This window comes from Zingiber officinale, chromosome 4A (genome assembly GCF_018446385.1).
Source record: "Zingiber officinale cultivar Zhangliang chromosome 4A, Zo_v1.1, whole genome shotgun sequence".
NCBI classification, from domain to species: Eukaryota; Viridiplantae; Streptophyta; class Magnoliopsida; order Zingiberales; family Zingiberaceae; genus Zingiber; species Zingiber officinale.
Genome location: NC_055992.1, coordinates 143,719,109 through 143,741,914, shown reverse-complemented (window position 1 = coordinate 143,741,914; position 22,806 = coordinate 143,719,109). Strand labels below are relative to the sequence as shown.

At 33.5% G+C, this 22,806-nt stretch overlaps 1 protein-coding gene and 1 long non-coding RNA gene across 11 annotated transcripts; both read left to right on the top strand.

The window, feature by feature from the left end:
- Positions 1 to 8,980: 8,980 nt before the first annotated feature.
- Positions 8,981 to 10,833, top strand: LOC121972872 (pectinesterase-like). The gene is made up of 3 exons (XM_042524492.1): positions 8,981 to 9,825; positions 9,899 to 10,059; positions 10,139 to 10,833. The coding sequence occupies exons 1-3, from the start codon at positions 8,981 to 8,983 to the stop codon at positions 10,831 to 10,833; spliced, it is 1,701 nt and encodes a 566-aa protein (XP_042380426.1).
- Positions 10,834 to 13,914: 3,081 nt separating this feature from the next.
- LOC121971548 lies at positions 13,915 to 17,389 on the top strand. 10 transcript variants are annotated; one of them, XR_006109163.1, is made up of 4 exons: positions 13,915 to 16,803; positions 16,896 to 16,932; positions 17,012 to 17,048; positions 17,128 to 17,389. It is a non-coding gene; the product is annotated as an uncharacterized LOC121971548 (long non-coding RNA). The 10 variants fall into 10 exon arrangements; XR_006109159.1 differs by having other exon boundaries at positions 13,915 to 16,819; XR_006109162.1 differs by having other exon boundaries at positions 17,012 to 17,389.
- The last annotated feature ends 5,417 nt before the right edge of the window (positions 17,390 to 22,806 follow it).

Sequence of the window (22,806 nt, the reverse complement as noted above, 5' to 3'; positions counted from 1 at the left end):
ATAAATTTTCTCCGTTAGATTTTTGACTTAATCATAGAACTAAATTCAAATCACCGTTGGGCAGAATTGATTTAGAACTACAATTAAATTGTGCGTTAATAGTACTAAAGTATTATAGAAAATTAAACATAAGTTTTCCATCAAAAAATAGCAAAATATTACAACTTTCCGTTAGGTCGACTGTAACAAATGCATATAATTTTTTTCCATAAAAACTTTAGCATAATTACAGTTGAATTCACCCCACCATTAGTCAGAAGATAAATTCATACTATAATAAATTCTATTCAGTAATTAAAATAATAATTTTCGTTTGGGTCAATTATTAATTTTAATATAAGAATGTAACATAAGTGTGATTTCGTTATTCCTATTTATTTAATTGATAAATCTTCCGTTAGGTCGACTTATCATGAAAATAAATAAGAGTCTCGCATTAAATTTAATATATTTATGTCATGCTTTCAATCCTGCGTACCATAATTATACATGAAAATAATAATTATGATTTAAAATTAATTAAGAATATCGCAACACGTTAATGCCTTAAATAACGAGATAACGAAGTCAACAATTAAATCAATTAAGCATAAATTCATATAATCATATAAAGATAATAGGGACATTATTTCCTAATATATTATGGTAAATGATTTATCAAAAGCATAAGATATTTATCTTAATAAATAACATGACAATTAATATGATAACTATTAATGACATATGTTATAACAACATTGATAATTTAGAAATAATTTATTCAACATTGATTTATATTTAGCAATTAATTATGTCATTAATTACTATCAAATATTTGTTTTGAGACATAATTACATTACCATTCAAAACAAACACTCATGTTTAGTAAAAGAAATTTATTGCATGCAAATCACAATTAAAGCATGCTCGTCATTTTAAGACTAAAATCACAATTAATTCAGATTCAAACAAACGAGATTGAAATATATTCTTCATTGTGAATATAAGTTATTTACCTTCGTAATTCGTTATAAGACATCAAACGACTAAATATAACATGTTGATAGGTAATAATGTATTATCTCAATTCATATAATGTAAAAGATTTCATTTTACCATGTGGTAGCGTTAATGGTAGGAGTTGAAAGAGGAAATAATTTCTACATGTTAGGAGTTTCCTACCGCTTGGATTTTATTTATTTTTTTGCAATTTTATCAATATTTTATATTAAATTTTTTAGTATAATAAAATCTTCGGTATGATCGATATGTAATGTATATTATATCAAAACTTCGATAAATTATTGGTACAATTTTTTATATCAAAATTGTTGATACAATAAATAATATGGTACATAAAATTTGATATATTTTATTGGATTAGTTCTAACTAAGGTTACCTTGGTATTTTAGATAGTGACTGAAGTGACATCTTATTTATTAATTGTTAGAGACGATGAAAAATATACAATGTGTGATCCAATATCTTCCAATAATTTTACACCAAACTTTGTATCGGCCATGCGTTACACTAACACCAAACATTATATCTAGAAAATAAAAGAGCTTTCTAGGTAAAATGACTTTCGTGATATTTTGTCGTGTGACCCTGGAATGATATTGATTTTTTCCCCCTCCAATAGAAAATAAAAGAGCTATTTTTTCTCTATTTTCATTACATTTTATTTTAAAAAAATCTATTGAAAGGGCACGGTATATAGAGCTGCTCTAATATATTAAAATTATTAAGTAATTATAGTTAAAATTATTTTATTATTGATTAAAATTGTTTAAATATTAATTATAATTAATTAAATTGATTTAAAATTGATTTAATTTGGTCAAATGTTTCCAACATAGAGGTAATTTAGTAATTTTGATAAAAATATGTTTTGATATTTTTTTAAAGATAAAATACATATTAAAAAATTATTTTAAATTGATATTTTAATTATAATTTATTTAAAATTCTAAATTGTATACCCTATTAAAAAAATTTATATAATAAAAATTCATATTGAATTTTTCGTGTATCAAAAATTAGTATGATACAAATTTCATATGGTATAAAGTTAAATTTTGATATCAAAATAGTATATTAAAATTTTTTATATAAATTGTACCATATCAAATATTTTGATATATTTTATAAGGTATATGTAATATATTGAAATTTAAATAATTTTTTCTACCTCCGTAGTATGATTTATACACTTCCCAGATATAACATTAGAATATTCATTCTATTGAAATTCGAATTTTGATATACCATAATACGTAATAAATACAAGGCATGGATGCTGATTGTTTGATTCGGAACAATTTTTGTTGTAGACTATTAAGGGTTTATCTTCAACTGTGCATAGATTTAAGTGTTGCATGGATGGCGCAGTTAATATCGGATGTTAGATGCCATAGATTAGGTGAAAGTAATTCTTTTGATTAGGTGTTAAATCTTTTCGGTATAAAAGAAAGATGGTTGTAACTGTGATTTTTTTTTTTTTTTTTGTGTTTGAATGAAATTTTAAAAACGGGTCCTTTAAAATTAATAATAATGTTTTTAATTAAACCTAAAAAATATAAAATAAAACATATAAATTAAATAACATATAATATTCAAAGTATAAGTGATGTATTTAAATCATAACTAAAAGATTATCCACAGTTACTTAACTATAACACATCTGGCTATTTTCTAAGCAATACCTAAAAAAAATAGAATTTATAAAATGTTAGTGTGATTATAAATTTATAATTGCCTAAAATTATATATATATATACGCACCGCACAGTACATTACTGCCCGCACAGCATATCAGATATTTTTTATTTTATTTTTTATAATTTGAATTAAAAAATTAATATTTCTATATATAAATCCTTAATATATAAATATATCCCCTAAACATATTATAATATTCCATAAATATTTAAATTTATTTTATTTTTTATTTTTCTTTCTACAACATTATAATCCAATTAGGATACCTGAACTCTAAAGGTAAAATCTTAAAAAAAATTAACTTAAAAATTATAACCCAATTAAGATGCATAAACCCTAAAATAAAATCTTAAAAAATATTTTAATTAATTTTTTTAATTCAAAATTTAAAAAAATAATAATAACAAATAATAACATATATATATATTATTTAGATTTTAAATTTAAAAAAATCAACATTTCCTTATATATAAATCCTTAATCCATGAATATATCTTCTAAACACATTACAATACTCCATAAATAATTAAATTTATTTCATTTTTTATTTTTTTTACTAAATACTATAACCTAATTGGAAAATCTAAACCCTAAAGATAAAATCTTAAAAAAAAAAATAACTTACAAAATATAACCCAATTGGAAAGTAAAATAAAATTTTTAAAAAATATTTTAATTATTTTTTTAATTCAAAAATTAAAAAAAAGTTGATATCCTACGCGACGCGTACAGTCGTGCACAATCACATACTATACGTGTCGCGCAGGATATCAATACTATATATATATATATATATATAATTGAATAATCATTTTAATTCATGTGATTCGTCATTTTGTCACTATATTTTAATTTAGATATAAAATAACCAACAATCAAGATAATATTACATCTTAAAAAAATCAAGTTCTTAAAAGAAATATTAAAATATTCTTTCAAGATTTATTCATTTTTTTTTAATTTTTAATTTGAGTAAGATTTATTTGAGATATTTCCAATAACATAACATATGTGTAATATTAATTCAACTAGACAAATCGAAGAGTTTTGAAATTAGTATATAAGAGAAAATTTAGAATTAAAATCATTGATCACCTTTGTCTTTGTTTTTGTCGTCGGGCATTGCCGTCTCCCACAATCGAGGAGGGATGACAAAGTATTACAAGGCACAAGCAAGACCACTTTGATCAGTGATGTGATCGGTTCGCCTCCGGTGAGGCGCTTTCTGATTGGGGGATGGGTGGATGGGGACATGATCATAGAAACATCTCGGGATTGTCAGTTAGAAGTAACCTGAAACACTTAGAATAATGGAGTTTATGGTCAATGTGTTTAATTATTTATAACTTTTGGGCTTGGCTGGCACTCTCATGCATGTTAATTAGTACAGGAGCTCGTGAACTGTTATGCCACTTCCAAAGCAGTGCGCTCCATTGAAACCGACATATCACATGCTGAAGGGAGCAAGCAGAAGTCCTGCCAAATACAGGCTCTAAAAGCTAGCAACGTCTTGTTGAGATTTTTGAGTGGGTCATCATAACAAGTGCTTGGACGCCAACTCGAACTGGAACTTAGCTTGCACACAAATTTGAACTCGAATTTGAAGTTTATGCTTACTCAGAGCTATTGAATGAAAATAAAAGCATTGGAAATAAAATGAGTTGGACAGGATGAATAAGGCAAGGTAGCTTATGCTTACTCAACTCTGTCTCGATGCTTCAGGTGAGCATGTGAAAATTCTACATATTAATGCATGTAGTGCTATAATAAAGTCATTATATGGATCAAGGTTTTAGTAGCAACTAGAGCAATCATAAAATTAGGATGTGCCCAGGGGTATTATTTTACTAACATAGAAAATAGCTATAATAGATCAAAGAATTCTTTTCCAATCGAGACATAACATATGTTGTAGGCATTAACTAGGGAGGATCATGTGCATCCGCCCTTGGTGTGTGTTTTTTTTTGTCCTTTTATTTATTTTTTTAATTTGAGTTTGAGCTTTAGATATATATATATATATATATATATATATAGCCTACAACAATGACTTCATGAGATTAGCCTAGGTCCGGCTCTGAGGTAAGATGAATGTCCTCCCTAATTTATATTCTTCTCAGAGTATGTGAGATCCTCTTGAAAAGACTTAAGATGACACTTAAAATTACAAAATTACTTAGTTTTGTAAATATATATAGATTTATGACAAATAATTAGTTTTGTAAATTAAAATTTCTAAAATTTACTTGATTTTTATTTAAATAATTTATATTATTATACTTCTATTTAGCAACAATTGATCACACTTAAAGTTGCAAAACTTACTTAAAAAAAAACACTTAACTTCGTATTTTTTAAAGGGCACTTTTGATTTTTATTTTACCCCATCTAACGACCATTGTGGTATTGGATTTAAAACACAACACTATTACGTTACTGCATTTTAAAAATAAACAACAGTATAGTGTTGATTTAAAAAAAGCAAACACTACAATAGTACTGATTTTAGAATTTATGCCAGACTAAAACGATGTTGATTTTTGAAAATCAAACACCATAATAATACTATTCTTTAAAATAAAATATCAAGGGGATAGTACTATTCTTGGAAATAAAATATCATGTCCCTTTGGATCTGGACCTCTCAGCTACGAAATCATGCGTCTCGAACTATGTTACACCTTAGAGATATTTTTTGAAAATTCTATAAGTACTGTATAGATGATTACTCTAATAGGTCTTAAACCCTCTGTGATTTATCCCTAATTATTACAAATAATTAAACTATAGTGATTTTTATACTATTAATTAATCAGATAAAGTAAAATAAATAATTATAATATTAAAGAGTAAAATAAATTAATTGATGAATTAATTAATTAACAAACTGTATCATTACTTAATTATTTAAATGATTCTTAATCCTATTAATTTTTTTTCAACTTGATTAGTTTTATTGAATAGATTTTAATCCATTTCATTAAGTTTAATTCATTGAAATCAATTTACTAAACGAGTCATAGGGCATAGGGGTGCAAATGACAAGTCGCTCATGGCTCAATTAAAATTCAACTCGAGTTCAAAGTTAATCGAGTTTGAGCCCAGCTCGATTAGAAATCGAGCCAAACTCGAGCCTATTATTACAGACTCAACTTATCTACTCAAATGAACCAATAATAATATATATATTTTATAATATATAATATATTAATTTATTTATTAAAAAATAATTAAAAAAATTAAACAAAAAATTGAGTTCGAGTTCAAACCTATAATTAAATATCAAGCTCGAGCTTAACTCTAAAGGTTCAAGTGAGCTCAAACTCGAGTCAAGCCAATACAGTCGAGCAAAGCTCGAACTTAAGTCGGCTCGAGTTCGGCTCGACTGAAGGATGACATGATTTAGCCAATATTTGATCACAGTTCCACGGATGTCTGTTGGGAATCATTCCCCAATTGATAAGGTGAACGAACAATGGTAGTAAATAACTTAAAAGTTAGTAATGGTCGCGTAGTCCGAAAAACTTGTTCAGTTCAATTTATGCTTTTCTTCGGTCATTAGTTCCTAGGATATTCCTATCAACTATTTTTTTTTTAAATGTAAGCTCACACACTAGTGCCAAAATCTAATTTTACTTTAAAGTTTTTGGCAAAACTTAGCCAGTGAGCTGTGCATTGCAAGAGAATCATTCCTTGGTGACGCTTACTTTAATTCCCGATCCATTTTTACAACCACAAATAACTTGGACACATTGCTCAACCATAACCGTTCCATTTGCATCTTGATCCCCAGTAGATGATTCTCCATACTCTCAATAGTGGTAAGTTCAGTTATGACTCCTATTGTCACTTATTCTTCTACTCGAGAATCATTGGTGTCAAAAAAAAAATAAAATAGTCATGGTCAGATTATGCCTTGGAAGAGTAATCTCTTGCAGTGCATGGAAAACTCCATTGTATTTCCCCAAGAACCAGGAACCTGGTTAAAAAGAGAAATTACATTGAATGGGCAACATTGTGATAGAAGTTTGTCCATGCTCAATGTATACGTATCTAGACCATCCATTAAAAAAACATACACAATTAAAAACTCACTTGTGTCTACAATTTAGTCTTGATCACATCAAAGGGTGTTGTAAAAAGGGCTGCAGTACATCCGCAATACCACCAAATAATAGCTATAAACATTAAAGATCTGTTAGTTGAATTAGCTAGAATTACTCTATAAATGCGATAAAGTGAAATACATATGAGATAATGCATTCAAAATAGCACTCGGATTGACATGGTTGAGCAGAACACATGGAACATCTACAAATGAATCCATTAAAAATTACATTAGAAGTGATATGGTTGAGCACAACACATGAAGCATCTATAAATAAATATATGGTACCAGAATTTGGGTCTTGTGATGAAACCATACTCATCACAACTGGGGAATGATTCCCAACATTGACCAAATATTAGCTAAATCATGTCATCCTTCACTCTTTCAAGTGCTAATCAACCATTATAATATCTATCTGTCGAGTTTACTTCCACTGTAATATTCATCCAAAGCTTGCTTGTGGATATTGGAGTCCCCTGCCACGATGACATTAAAACCTGAAATAAGGTATGCACCACCATGCCGCTTAGGGCTTAACTTACAAGGTACAAAAATCATAAAGCTGTAAAATTTGCAACTAAAGCCACTATCCTGCTCCATATCAAAGTTAATGTTCGTAAACCATTAGACTATGAGAAGTTCAAATTGACAAGTGGATAATTGAGTTTCCAAAAGACTAGTAGTGGGCTACAGTTAAGCACTTCAAATTGCATGGACAGAGTATGGATGAAACAAATCAAAGGAGTTAACTTCCGCAGAGAACAAAACATGCCCTTTATGACATGAGACTAAATTAAATTGTGGAAAATAAATAAGTCATACTTGCTGGATGTGAAATGAGAGTGGCATCCCATTGAACGTCAAGCCCTTTCCAATTAGTTATTGATCCTCCAGCGTCTTCTATTACAGGTACCAATGAGAGGACGTCGTAGTGCTGAGCATTGAGAAAATAAATGAACAGACAACACTGGAGATGTATTGCTCATAATAGTAGTTTGTATTACAATATTTTTCAACATTCTTTTACAAGAGAAATATTGGAGTATACATGGCATTCATACCGCTTGAAGTATGTTTAACAAAAGCACTTCGTTCTTTGCTAGTTCAGAAAACTTAAATTTTATCAATTTACATGGAAAATTTTTACTGTCCAAAAGAAAGGGCAAGACAAAACTTATGGTTTAAGGATTAGCCGTTCACTTTGATCAAACCCACAAGAGTACAAGCAAAAAAAAATTATGACTCGAGATATAACAGTGACTTGTTCACACATTGACAGGGGATGGTGTGTTGCACTCATGTCTGCACAAACTTGTAAAAGTAAATTCCATTAACCCCAGCCATCAAATAACTTGTTTGATTGATTGAAATTGTATATGACAATTTAGACTCTTGAAAAGGAAAAAATGTCGCCGGTAAGTACAGGGTTGTGAATGAAAAATTTCAAATGAAGTGACTACCCTACATGATTGAATACCAAAGAGAATTGTTGAGAACAAAAGTCTCACTTTAAGCCCGGACTCTATAACAAGATCAACAAAATCCCAAGCCAATAGAGCATAAGCATAACAATCACACCCATATAGGGGAACTTTTACCTGGAATAAGATACATAAAAGTGTTTGTCACATGTATTCTATCTCATTGAGTATACAAGAGAACGACTATCTGGTCTTATTTCTTACAAGCCACAATACCTTTTCTGCATCCCCACTAAAGAGATGAGGACTTGTTATGTACCTGTAAGAAGACACAAAGTATTATCTCTTGTAGTACCAAAGTGTTACAGGCAGTTCTACATCTTAGTTGAATGTAAAATGGTTATTTCTCAAATATTATTATGCAAAGAGATTTACACAAATAAGCTTGGGATAGTTTGCTGCATGCACCTGTTGAAGTTGCCTCTCCATTCATTGTTGTTCTTCTGCCATCAACTCCAACCCATCTTTCTCTTAAAATTGGTTGATCGATAATGCCACTTATTCTTCTACTCGATATAACCTTTTAAATTTTCGCACCAATAATTCTCTAGTAGAGCATAAGCATAAGCATATAGGGGAACTTTTACCTAGAATAAGATAGGTAAAAGTACATTAAACAACATCGATACAACATTATATATATACAGTTTGCCGACTTGTTTCTTAATCCCACACCGCCGCAAGCTCATGATGATTGCCGTCTCAGTGATCCTCGTTCTCGCCGTTTGCACGGCAGCTGCCATTGCCAATTCTGCTTCTTCTTCTTCCTCCTCCTTCTCCGCCTCCTCCCTTAAATCTTCCTCCTCTTCCTCGACCTTGTCCTCCTCCAACTCCACCAAAGAATTTCAAGTTCCCAACGCCGTTCAAATCCTCTGCTCGCTGTCCGACAACCGCACTGTCTGTGAATCCAAATTGAAAGACGCAGTCAACTCAACGTCTACTCCTAAAGACCTCGTCCGTGCTACTGTAGCCATCATTGTTGACGAGGTCGGCAAAGCATTCGACCACTCCGACACGATCGGGACGATGGCGGTAAAGAGCGCCGTGGAGGTCTGCCAAAAGCAGGTGGCGGAGCTCAACAGCGCGCTGAATGCCATCGACGCTTACCACCTGAACCAGCTCCCGGAGCAGGTGCACGAGCTCAAGAACTGGCTCAGCGCGGCCGCCACTTACCAAGAGACCTGCATCGACGGCTTCCCTGACGGGGAGCAAAAGGACAAGATACTGGCCGCCATGACCACCGCCAAGCAGCTGACATGCAACGCTTTGGCCATCGTGGGCCGCTTGTCCTCGTTCCTTTCGCTCATCAAAATCGGCGGCGGGAGCAGCAGCCGGCGTCTCCTCGCCAAGGACCGATTGATCGAGGAGGATGGGGCTCCCAACTGGCTTCGCGACGGCGACGTCAAACAGTTTCTCCTCGGCGGCGCAGTCAAGCAGCTGACCCCTAACGTAACAGTGGCCAAGGACGGAAGCGGAGACTTGAAGACCATTTCCGAGGCGCTTGCTAAAATACCAAGATCCTACAACGGCCGGTAGCTTCATCTCTGTCTCTCTAGATCCCCTGTTAATTAGAAATATTTAATGTGCTCTTGGAAATCGATGAAGGTATCTGATCTACGTGAAAGAAGGCGTGTACGAGGAGCAGGTGGTGGTGGACACGAACATGATCAACGTCACCATGTACGGTGACGGCTCGAGGAAGAGCGTGATCACCGGAAGCAAGAACTTCGTCGACGGCACCCAGACATCTGAAACCGCCACCTTTGGTAAGCACCCGATCGTAATTACCGCTTTTTTGGTTAAGATTAATGATGAATTTAATTGTGTGGTGGGACTATAATTAAGCGGCGATCGGGGACGGATTCATTGCAATAGCGATCGGCTTCCAAAACACGGCGGGCGCAGCGAAGCACCAGGCGGTGGCCCTCCTGGTTCAGTCGGACCGCGCCATCTTCCTCAACTGCTGCATCGAGGCGTACCAGGACACGCTCTACGCTTACAACCACCGTCAGTTCTACCGCGGGTGCGTCATCCTCGGCACCATCGACTTCATCTTCGGCAACGCCGCCGCCATCTTCCAGAATTGCATCTTCAGCTTGCGGCGCCCCCTCGACAACCAGCAGAACGTCGTGCTGGCGCAGGGGCGCGCATGCATCTACGATGACACGGGGTTCGTGGTCCACAACAGCCAGTTCACCGCCGAGCCCGATCTCGTGGCGGCAGTCGGCAAGATCCCCAGCTACATCGGCCGTCCCTGGAAGGAGTTCTCCCGCACTGTGGTCATGGAGTCCGACATCGGAGATTTCATCAGTCCCGAGGGGTACATGCCGTGGGACGGCGACTTCGCCCTCAAAACACTTTACTACGCGGAGTACGGGAACAGGGGAGCTGGCGCGGACACCTCGAAGCGCGTCAAATGGCCGGGCTTCAAGGTGATCAGCCGGAACGACGCAGTCAACTTCACCCCGACGCCCTTCATACAGGGAGATGATTGGATCCCTCAAACCGGCACGCCGGTACGCTTAGGCTTGTATGATTGATCAGCTGCTATTAGCAGAATAGTCGCCGGCGGATGTCCATGCCGGCCAATAAAATAAAATCGATTGCCTTCATATATGTGCATCACTTGGTACTTCCTTTACAGCCAGTCAAACGATGAGAATTTAAAGTCATAAAATTACCTATCATAAATCCTCAGCAACTAATCCTCTCCATATTTTATTGTCAAACAATATCTGGAGTAACATATGCAACAATCAAGCATTAATCCTCTCCCACAGGTATAAGTTGTAACTATTTGCTTTCCTTCTGAATTTGAGTGAATGATATTCAAATAATAAGGTGGCGGCAGAAAATTGTACAGGGCATATAAACCTTGTTCAGAGGAGCCCATTCCGTAGAAGCAACCTTGTTACGATCTAGGAAGGTTGTGGCAAGAATATGGGCGATTTACTGCCACTAATAAGCTTCATAAGCGGATGACAGTGGAATTACCATAGATTTTAATGGATTCATTGCCGGCACAAGGGTTCAAGATGTGAAATTTATTGTAGGAAGAAAATATCATCTGGTGCAAATAATTTTTGTGTTACATTAAAGCTCAATGGTAATTTTCTATCAGTCAATCTTGCTGAATTGTAATGTTCCATCTGATGGAATTCCACGACGGTAGGTTACTCGTGATATAGTTTTATATAAATGATAAAATACATATAATTGCTAAACAATTGAAAGAAACATGACTTAGCTTGAAGACGAAAGAAAGGTATTTAATCCCACAGTAATTAGGATACTTTTTTCCTTCTATTGTTGTGTCTATAAGAAAGAAGTTTACAAATGAATATGAACTACTGATGTATCGAGTGTAAATCATATGCAAAGATGAACAATTTTTTTTTGTCATAATACATCGAGTACGGCAATATCATGTGTTAAATGGAACCACTAATGTTCCTAGTACCCAAAAGTAATTCCTAGAGACAGAGCAAGGTCACTTTGAGGACATATCTGTGTCCAAGTAAACTTTCTTTTTAAACTTGTGGATTTATATATGTTACTAAACCAAAAAAAAAAATCAGTTTCACCATTTACTTACACTGAAAACAGATGTAACTGGAAGTAAAGAAATAGAACCATACAAAAATCTCCTATTGACTGCACATGCCCTGATTTTAGTTGACATCAGCAAGTAAATAAACCAAAAAAAAAAATGTTAACTGAGCTGAATAAGATTTAACTGTGATAATTACAGGAGACGATCATGCTAACCTCATAGCTATATGATGCAATCTTCGACATACAAAGCGTTGTTTAGACTGCAAATAGAAACATCATAACAATTACTACCTATAGGACTGACAAACTAAATATAAATCATACACAGAAGATAAGAAATTTAACAGTGAAAGTAGGAATGTAACAAAAAGTGGATGACAAAAGGGATGTTGAGGAATAACTGCATAATTTATTTAATGTTCCAGCAATATTAGGAGGAGACATCATTTCAGTAATATTCAGAATTAAGTTGACCATTCTCATTTGCACGATGGGTGTAAATACTACTTCTCCATGGACCAATTTATATGAAGTAAATTGACTCAGAGCTGAGGCAGCCCAGACAACTAGTCGGGATTTAACATTTGCAGTAATTTTCTTGTAAATGCCAACTCATTCCCAATATGATACCATCAATAATTACCCCCAGTGGCAAAGTCTATCTTCGATGACTTTCAAATTAAGGATTACCTTCTGTTGTAGGTAACTCCGCCTCCCTCTTGCGAGCTATGGCGGGATTGAGGGACTAAGATCTCTGATCAGTCATGTATTCTTGTCACATTATGCCTATACATTCTTATCAATGACATGTATACAGTCTATGTTCAAGAAAATTTATTGGCAAAATTCCACAAATGGCCAATGTCAAAGTACATGGTTCAGCCCATTTCACTTTACCAGATTAAAAAGGGCAGCTCTCGTGCACGACTTTTTTACAAGCAACCTTAAACTATAATTTCTCCAAATCAATCTTCCTGTATGTAATGCCACCACATACTGTGAGCCCAATGGAATGATAAGTGGGAGCGAGCACATGGAGAATGTGTGTTATAGCAATAAAAACTCACATGAGCTCTAATAAAAAATAAATACAGCATGACAACATATCAAAACTCACACAAACCCGAAACCATTGGAGGCAACATGAAGGATAATAATCTTAGAAAAGAAGTAAACTATCTCACACGCAAAAAAAAAAAAAAAAAAAAAATGAGGAAAAGGAAACTTGATCATGCACATATTGTTCTAACATGGGTTTCTTTTAAAGACAAACCCAAACAAAATTGAAAATAAACTAAAAAATATTCAAAAATAATAAGAATTGTAAACATAAAAGGACCCAATCAAACTAGGAAATAATAAAATTAAAAATGAGGAAAATAAATCAAACTAAATTCTACTTCTACGATAACTTAAACTACAATTCCAGTTAAGGCAATTACTAACTTGGAGATTATTTTACAGATTTATTCTCCTAAAGAGGAGAACCTATAAAAATAAATTCTTACGATCTAAAACTTCTAAAACTTAAAATTCCACACTTGCATATTCTTTTCCATTCAGGAGACTCTACTCCATAAGAGTTGACACAATTTCTGTTAGTTTTCAATCACAAACAACAATTGCAGCACCAGCTCTATTAAACATAGTTTTTGTTGCGAAAAAAAGACAACACCTTTTACTATGTGAATTTTATCCATAGACTTTATCACTGATTACATTGATAATTATTAAGAGTAATAATACGCACAAGTAAAAAATTTAGGGAGACACATAAATTTATGGTCCGCTATTTTCATTTTTTGTAAGTCTATTATCTTATGTATCTATCCTTATAATTTTTTAGAGATTTTTTTTCTTTTGCATATAATTTTTAATTATTAATTATGAAATAATATATGAGAATTAATTTTGGTTATAAAATTAATGTAGTAAATGCTATTTTAGATTTCGTAGATTTAATTTTTTTAATATTTATTTGATGAAATAATAAATTATAAAATATTTTATAATTTTTAAATGCCAAAGGAATATGTTTGGACGGGTTAAAATCTTAAGTTGAACCGGTTAACAATTCTCCGCAACGCGAAGGTTCCTTTTCCCCCGCGTGAAGCCTCCTTTTTCCGTGACGCGAAGCGATCTGCGTTAGGGCTTTGTCGCCTCTCGCCGATAAGATCGCCAAGCCTCTTTTCCCCGATCTGCGTTAGGGTTTTGTTCGCCTCTCGACGGTAAGATCGCGAAGCCTCCTTTTCCCCATCCTAATCGAGTGAGTCTACCCTCGGCCAGACTGCGCCGCCGCCTGCGACCAATAGCCTATGCACCGCTCTCGTCCGCCCTTCCGGCTACCCCTGCTTCGAACACACGGTGTTGAAATCTATCTCTTTTGCTCTTTGATTTGTTGGAGTGTGATTGTTTGTTGACCTCTCTTTAACGAAAATGTTTGTTCACAAAAGCAATGGCGTGAGTATTGGGGGACTGTAGATTCGAATTTGTTATCGAGAAAACTCTGGATTAGTGCTTGATTGCTTGCAGACTTGTTGATTGGTTATATTTTGTTGATATTTGGCAACTATTATCGATCATATGTTCCTGCTTGCATTGTCTATAACCATGGATGAGTAACTATTACCTGATTCCAAATCGCCCTTCCTCTCCTCCCACGCCAAGCTTAGTTCAATGTATGAATTGAGCCACTGACAATATCTGTCAGAAACTTAAGGATCTTAGGAACTCATATTTAAACATATAAGGAAATGAAAATGAACAGAGTGGTTGTTTCTTAGGGGCTCTTTTAACTTCGGGAAAATATTTTACATTGGAAAGTTAAGACATTGCTAATGTAAGAGAATTTGTCTAAGATGAGGATCAAATAGATAAAAGGGTGAAAAGGATAAATAGATCTGTCTATCGAAATTACTCATTATTGTGTAAATATCTCAGCAAAAATGTTTACTGAGATAGATGCCATGGTTATTTACAATTCTGGACTGCAAAATGGTGACTTTCTGATAATCCTATGCTTCAAACTCCCTCTTAAGAACAACTATGATTGCCTTTGTAAAGTTTGTTAGAGAACATCTAAGATTTGGAAAGTGTTCCATTTTATTGCCTAGCAGTAATTTTTTATTTTAAAATGTAAATTTCACCTTTTTTGTGTGTATTAGACAGTAAGAGAGATACCATGGTTGTTTACAATGGACTTTCTAGTAATCCTATGCCTCAAACTCCCTCTTAAGAAGGATTATGATTGCTCTTATACAGTTTGTTATAAAGCATGTCAATTTTGGTCCAACTCATTATCTATCAATATTTTGATTACAAAATGTGATTTTTGTCTTATTTATGTGATAACCACTATGTTAGATGTATTTTATCTTATCTTATTTTACTTTCTTATCTTGATTTTGCTTAATGGTTGCATGGTCATAATACAAGTAACTCAATTTTACTGGATGCTTCTCTTGTGATTGATACCTCAAGATATTGGTATCGAGCTTAGCGAAATGGTGAATTGGGACGTTGTCTCTCTCTCATTCATTTACTTTGTTGATCTTTTTTCAGATTTATCAAGATGTGAAAAGTATTGCTGTGTTATTAGTTTTTCCATTCTACTCATATGCACTTGATTAGTTAGCGCAAAATTAAGTTATTCTTTTGATGATACTACTTAGCTTGATGGGTTAGCAAACAAAAAAACCTTCTCTTCGGTTTCTTGAAACACAACTCCAACTGCTGATAGACTAGTGAAAACGGTAGCTTGAGACTAAAGATGGTTATCTTTTGTCCATTCAACATGTTCATCATGGGGAAAAAACTTTGGGAGAAATGTCTGGTCCTTCTGTTTTCCTCCAACATGGTCTTTTTAGGTATTAACTCAAAGGATCCTTTTGATGTGGATGTCTCTCAAATTTGAAAATTTGTTATATAAGAGTATTTTGATCATAATGTTATGTAGTCCTTTGACTATTTTTCTCGGCATTTTGGGATTGGAGTTGGCAAGAATTGGGCACGACTAGCAAGCTATGATAAGCTATGTATAATCTGTTACAAATTCTAAAGATTTCTACGTAGGCCATTCCCAGGCACATTTTCAACATAGGCCATTCCCAGGCACATCATGCCCAGGCAAGCTTTTATTTTGTTATGTGCAGGAAGCACAACAGCTCGTCTGAATTCCAATTAAGCATTATATACTTGACCAAACTTTTGCCTTGTTGGACCCAAATTGTATTTTAATGATGTCTTTTATGTTTGATCGAGTTCTTCAAACTCCAATCCAACCCAAGATTTGCTGTTGGCCATTTTGAGTCTTAAACTAACCATCTGTTTGTATCTACCTTTCCTTTTTGAGCATCGTTATTGACTTTTCGGTCTGAATATTCAACATATGAAATTTATCTTCCAGATTATGACACTTAATAAGTGGCTTTGAAAGGGTGTACACAGAGGCATATTTTCTGCCTGATCAGTTGTACAATGTTAGCGTATGACCCCCAATTAAGGTGGCATTTGGTGTAGAGTGCAAGAATGGGAATGAGAATGGATTTGATAGTAGATTGGAATGGTAATGAGTTTAATCATTCCAATATTGTTGTTTGGTTTATAAGCTTTGATTAGGTATAATTACCAATTCTGCTGGTTGGTTTACCAAAGGTTTAGGAATATAAATACAATAATATTATTTTTAAAATAAATAATAATATTCCCGGTAAGATGATGAACAAGCAACCAATTAAGAACACTATTTAGCAGGTGGTTGAGCACGTTGGCCATGGTCTTGCTGGAGACGCATATCACCATCCTCTCCCACCGTCGGGGGCGTTGGCGTTGAACTTGGTCAGCACGTTCTTGAAGCTCTTGTTCTGCTCATGTGTTGCACCCCTTCGGGCAGAGGAACAAGATCGTGCTGGGGTAGCGAGGCGCTGCCATCGCTGATGGGAGAACCTCCATCCATGGTGGCGCCATTAATCGGTTTGCTACACATTTAACAAACAAAATAAAGAAAAGATCCGAACTTGATTTTGTTTTCTTCTTCAATTACTGACAGAAATCAAGAACACGAGAAGGAGGATTAAGATGGAAAGGTGAGGCCTTCCCCCCTTTCCTCTCCCAAAAGATCGAAACTTCGAACTTGATTTTGTTTTCTTCTTCAATTACTGACAGAAATCAAGAACACGAGAAGGAGGATTAAGATGGAAAGGTGAGGCCTTCCCCCCTTTCCTCTCCCAAAAGATCGAAACTTCTACACTCGCAGAGATTTCTTGTTTGATCAATTGCAGAAATCAAGAACATGATCAGATCTCTTGGAGAAGGCCTTTCCTCCTCTTTCTCTATCAAAACTCCTGCTCGAAACTTCCAAGAATTTTTCCCTCAATTACCGACCGAAAAGGATGAGATTTCCAATGATACTTTCTCCTCTTCCGTTCCCAAAAGATCAAAACTTTAAACACTTGTAGATACATTTTGTCCTTTGCTATAAATTGATGATTCGAATGCACTAATTAATGCTCATTTTATTCACTAATTAATGCTCATTTTATTCACCTGAATCTGGGCAGTTTCTCAATGTTTATCTGGAACTTCTTTTGCAAAGAGCTTTTTAACCTACCAACCAACAATGAATTAGAAGAGAATCAAATTAGTGAGTGATTCATGATCGAGTAGAACAGAGTGTTCTTGCTGATATATGTATTTTTATTATTTTTTAGATTGAATGTGCAAACTTGAAAATGAGAAGATTAGCTATTCTCATTACCTGTTTCAAAGGAGCAGCATAGCTATTTTCATATTCCTATCCATCCACTTGAGTAAACATTTCAGCAATGTTGGAATAAACAGGGCTGTTAAGCATCTTACATTTTGAATAAGCTATAGAGGAACAGCACACCAAGTAGTATTTATGAAATCCGATCACCGAGATAACAATTATTAGAATTTAGAACATCGACTAGTATCAAAGAAATTACAACAAATTAATTATAGAATTATCTTACAGTAATATCCACTTGTTTAATCCTACACAATTTGATATTCATATATTTAGTAAGGAACAAAAATGATCAATGTCTCCAAAAACAACCAAAAAAAAATATGTTTCCACAAAATCCAGCAATGTTATCACAAAACTCAACAATATTATCACAAAACTCAGCATAATAATCATCTTCAAAGTAGTTTTCACAAAATCCAGTACCATTATCTACATATTTGGAGAGGGAATGAGCAGGCTAACCACATAGTTCTTTCACAACTCTAAAGGAAGATTGAACAACACATCAATATTGTCTTTATCTGCAGTGAATATATTAGCTGCTTTGAATACATCACCACTAGGATGACTAAGGTTTATTAGCTCAACAATCACATCCTTCATTCTTTCTGAAGCCATTTTTTCTCGTAAATTCTCTTCTGCCATGACATTTGCAATGGTTGCAAAATTTGTATTGAAACCATCAACAAAAGTGTGAAATCCATTATTCATGTCTTGTAGTTGTGTCCCAATATCCAAGTGTGTTGTTGGTTTTTTTTGTAACTTTATCTCTAGATGTTAATGGTTGCTTTCGTTTTGTAGCTGACTTTGTCACATCAGTGTTGTGCAAAGCAGTGGGGGTTGATTCTGATTCAAAATACACATTATTGTCTTCTTCATACACATTTGAAGAATGATAGAATGCGTCCAGATTTTCACATCCACTTTCATCATTTTGATCAACTTTCAAATTGTAAATAACATTTACATACCCTTGAACAACAGCGCAGTAGCTCTATCCCTTCCATAGACTAATTCAAGCTGATTTAAGTATGGAAATTTAAAATCCCACATTCGTTTTGCCTCTTTGTGAGTTTGCAAAATATAAAATATACATGATTGAAAAAAAGCTTAAGGAAATATGTAATGAAAGATTTGAGAGAGTAAAAATTTTCGGACACTAATATATAAAATTACCTGACAGTAGCTATCAAATCATTGCTTTTCACATGCTATTTTTTTCTCCACATCATTCCATTGACATCCACTTTGTCTACACGTCATTAATAATATGAAAATTTGTCTTTAACCACTTGATCCTTGATTCAATATGAGGTGTAACTTGTTTTGTAAGAGTAGGTATCTTGCTTGGCATTCTCTTATGCACCTCAGCCATATAATTACTTTTAAAACCATCATCTGTCTTCCATGAAGGATCACAAGCCATATCTTGAAGAGTTGCAATTACTACTTGGACCTCATTTTCTGTCCAGAAGCATTTATTTCTTCCGCGCCCTCGAACTATTTGATTTTGCTCCATCCTAACATATAGTAATGATATCCCAAATTTACAAGTCAAATCCTTAAAATTCACGAGTAATATATAAACCAAAATAAAATAATTATTGAAATAAATGAATAACAGTTACGTTCACAGAATAGGCGCCTTCTTAAACATGACAAACATGTTAAAACATTCATGAAAATGCAATAACAAAATCATTAACATATCCCCTTTCCCATAATAGTCAATGATGTGATCTTTCACTCCAATGATTAAACATTTGAAGTGCTAATGTATTTCTAAAGTTGGTCCATTCTTCTGTTGGAGTGATACTCCTCACATATTCATCATCTTCAAAGTGTTCATCTTCCATGTCATCTTCTTCAAGTGGTTCCAACTCTTGTGGATCAAAACTCATGTACTTTCAAATCATATTGTGTAAAAGGCAACATGCTAAAATAATACGCATTTAAGTTTCAATTGGGAAAAATGAGGGGGAAGCTAATATTTTCCATCGCCCTTTTAGCAACCCAAAGCATCTCTCAATCACATTTCTAGCCTTTGAATGTTTCATATTAAAATACTCTTCGGCTGTATGTGGTTGATGACCGTGAAACTCATTTAGATGGTTTCATCCACATTACAATATCTAGAATCCATCAAATAATAACAACCTTCAAGAATTAAAAAAAAATCACATTAATTATGAGTTTGAATGAAGTTTTATATTGAAAAGCTAACTAGCTAGTGCAAGACTAATTCTACCTTGAGGAACTTTAAGATCGTCATACCTAATCATAGCATCTCTAAGCGCATGACCATCATGTGCAGAACCCTCCCATCCAGGTAAAACATATATAAACTGCATGTTTGGGTAGCAAACGCCTAATACATTTGAAGTTATATTTGCTTTTCTAGTGTGATATCGAGGTTTTTGATCAGAAAGAGGTGTGACTTTGATTAATGTATCATCCAAAGCACCTAAACAATCCTGTTATTTAAATATTTTGAAAAACATGATAAATAAGATGGTTTTTTTTATTTCTAATAAATTATAATTTTAATAAATATAAATGCAAAGTACCTTGAAACATCGCCAACGATCGTCTCGACAATCTTCAGTAACAGGAACTAGTTTTTTAAGCAAAATGGAATGCAATTTCAAGATAGCTAGAAGACAACTATTAAAGTGACGACTGATAATTTCTCCACTTCGTAAAAATAATAGACTCATTGTCCTATTTTTTCTTGTGGTGAGCCAAAACATACACAAAAATAGCAACTACTTCTTGTAGAGACATATTTTTGGTGTCTTTTAAATCTACAATATCTCTTACCATATCACATAATATTCCAAAAGTCCGTCTATCCATTCGAAGCTCGCTAATACAAGCAGTATCAGAGTCTTGAGTGAGTCTAAACACCCAATTCACTCTCTCAAGTGTTTTCTCTTTTTGTGTTTTAAGTGGAGATCTCATAATATGAAAATGTAGCAACAACAATCGGTACCACATCACATATATAACACTGAACACGTTCACCATTGATGTTATAATTCGAATATTTCGAATGATTTTACGTCTTCTACTAACAGTAGGAATACTGATCACTATCTTCTACATAGCAATAAAGAGAAATTAACAAAAGGGGTTACATACAAAATAAGAAAGCTCACTCAATTCTAATCTCACTTATCTTGAGTAACGAATTATAGGTAATGAATCAAGAATTAAAAAAAAATCCAAGAACAATTTCTGGGAAGATTTTAGTTCTAAGAAAATCATAAGCTTTTGTGAAGACTATTTCAAATCAACAAAGGATCTAAAATCAGGAAGGAACAGAAAAGAAGACGTGATTTTCTGTAGTTCAAGAGTAACCGCTACAAAAAGGCTCAGAAATATCATTGGAAATGTAAAACAAAATTGTAATTTATCTAATGCAAAATCATCCTCTTTTCAGTATTTCTATCACAATGACTTGAGGATTCAGATTCTAGTATGATTACCCTAATTTGTTCACGTTGATAGAAAAGTTCAGAAGCAATTTAGTACAAGAAATATAAACTACATGTAAGGAATCAACAAGCGACTGTGTTTTGTTAAATTGCTTCTGATAAACATATTTGCTTATCATTCCAAATATGTATAGGTACGCATATTGTATCCAAATATGTAGTAACCAAGTCAAAGCAAATATGTATTCCAAATCATTCCTAAATATTTTTGATTTGATAAACAAATATGCATATTCTTTTGATCTGCTGTGACTCTATTTTTGATCTGCTTTGACTACAGTTCAGAAGCAATTTGCATTCTGTTAACAGAATCAAGAATTAAAAACAACCGAAACAAACAACAAGTGATTCATTAATGGTTTAGGGTTAAAGATTACCTGCTTACTGTGGAGTGCGGCGGCGGAGGGAGTCGAAGAGGCGGCGACGGCGAACACGCTCGAAAAGCCGATGATGACTTGCGTCGGAAAGGACGATGTTGTCACACGAAGTTGGGAGCGTTGTTGTCGCGGGGCGTTGTTTTCACAGAAAGTCGAGGATGGTGGTGTCGCACGAAGCCGATTAGGGGGAAATAACGGAAAGAAAAGAAAACAAAAAAAAAATATCGGGAACAAAACCCATCCATAGGAATCCACATGAATGAATTCTAAATCCACCTAGTTTATTGGATTTTGTTCATTCCCAAATATTTAAAAATGATTCCCAAATTTTTATTCCCAAACCCATTAATCAAATGTCATATATTTCTATTATTCCATTCCCTCATTCCAAAACCCCTAAACCAAACACCCCCTAATTGTGAACCTCTGTGTTATGGCTACGATATCGTATGTTTGTGCTCTGCATCTCCATTTATGTCTGTGGTAAACAGGATATATCTTAGCAAACTATTATAACTAAGTAGATAGTAAATTATGCTCATTGTGGAAAAATAACTTTTTATTTGTTATAATCTAGTTGGGTCAAGATGTATAATGCCTCTAGGGGTATTTTAAAAGGACTAGGTTTTTAACAATTGACGGTATTTATTGTGACTACATAGTTAGATATCAATTGAGAATTCTTATTATTTGGATTGTGACTAATTACATTTGATTTTCAATTTTATTAGGATAATTTAAAACAAAATTGCGATGTTGATTTTTTAATTTTATTAGGATAATTTAAAACAAAATTATGATGTTGAATGTAGATATTGCGTAATATGGTACATGAAAAAGATAATTTTAGATGAAGATCCATAATTAGAGAGGAAAATGAATTACTTATTTATGAAATATTATTTTTATGAAAATTGAGTTATTTTTCATTGAGCCTCAAACTTTTATTAATGTTTTAGTTTATAGTATCAAAAAAATAAACAATATTACAATAAATGTTAGTATGGTGAACAAATGAATAGAGTGAATTCGTTTACTTTATGTGGGCACCTAAGTATATATTGTGATATAAATTTTGGGTTGTATTTAGAGATTTATGAATACAAAAGTTTTTAGGTGAAGCTGGTTAAATATGTCTTTTATGAATATATTTTTTTGTTGTATTTGATAAATATTTGTGATATATTTGTTTAATTTTGATGGTGAAAAATATTATGTTGTAGTAAATATTGTGATATATATTTTTGTCAATTAAAATTGTATTATAGTAAAATATGGTTAATTATTTCAACATTACGAATAAATGATGGAGTA

Excerpts from the sequence above, each read along its gene's own strand:
- LOC121972872 (XM_042524492.1), top strand. The coding sequence starts at position 8,981 with ATGATGATTGCCGTCTCAGTGATCCTCGTTCTCGCCGTTTGCACGGCA. Across the intron at positions 9,826-9,898 it reads CCAAGATCCTACAACGGCCG|GTATCTGATCTACGTGAAAG; the intron begins GTAGCTTCATCT and ends AAATCGATGAAG. Across the intron at positions 10,060-10,138 it reads ATCTGAAACCGCCACCTTTG|CGGCGATCGGGGACGGATTC; the intron begins GTAAGCACCCGA and ends ACTATAATTAAG.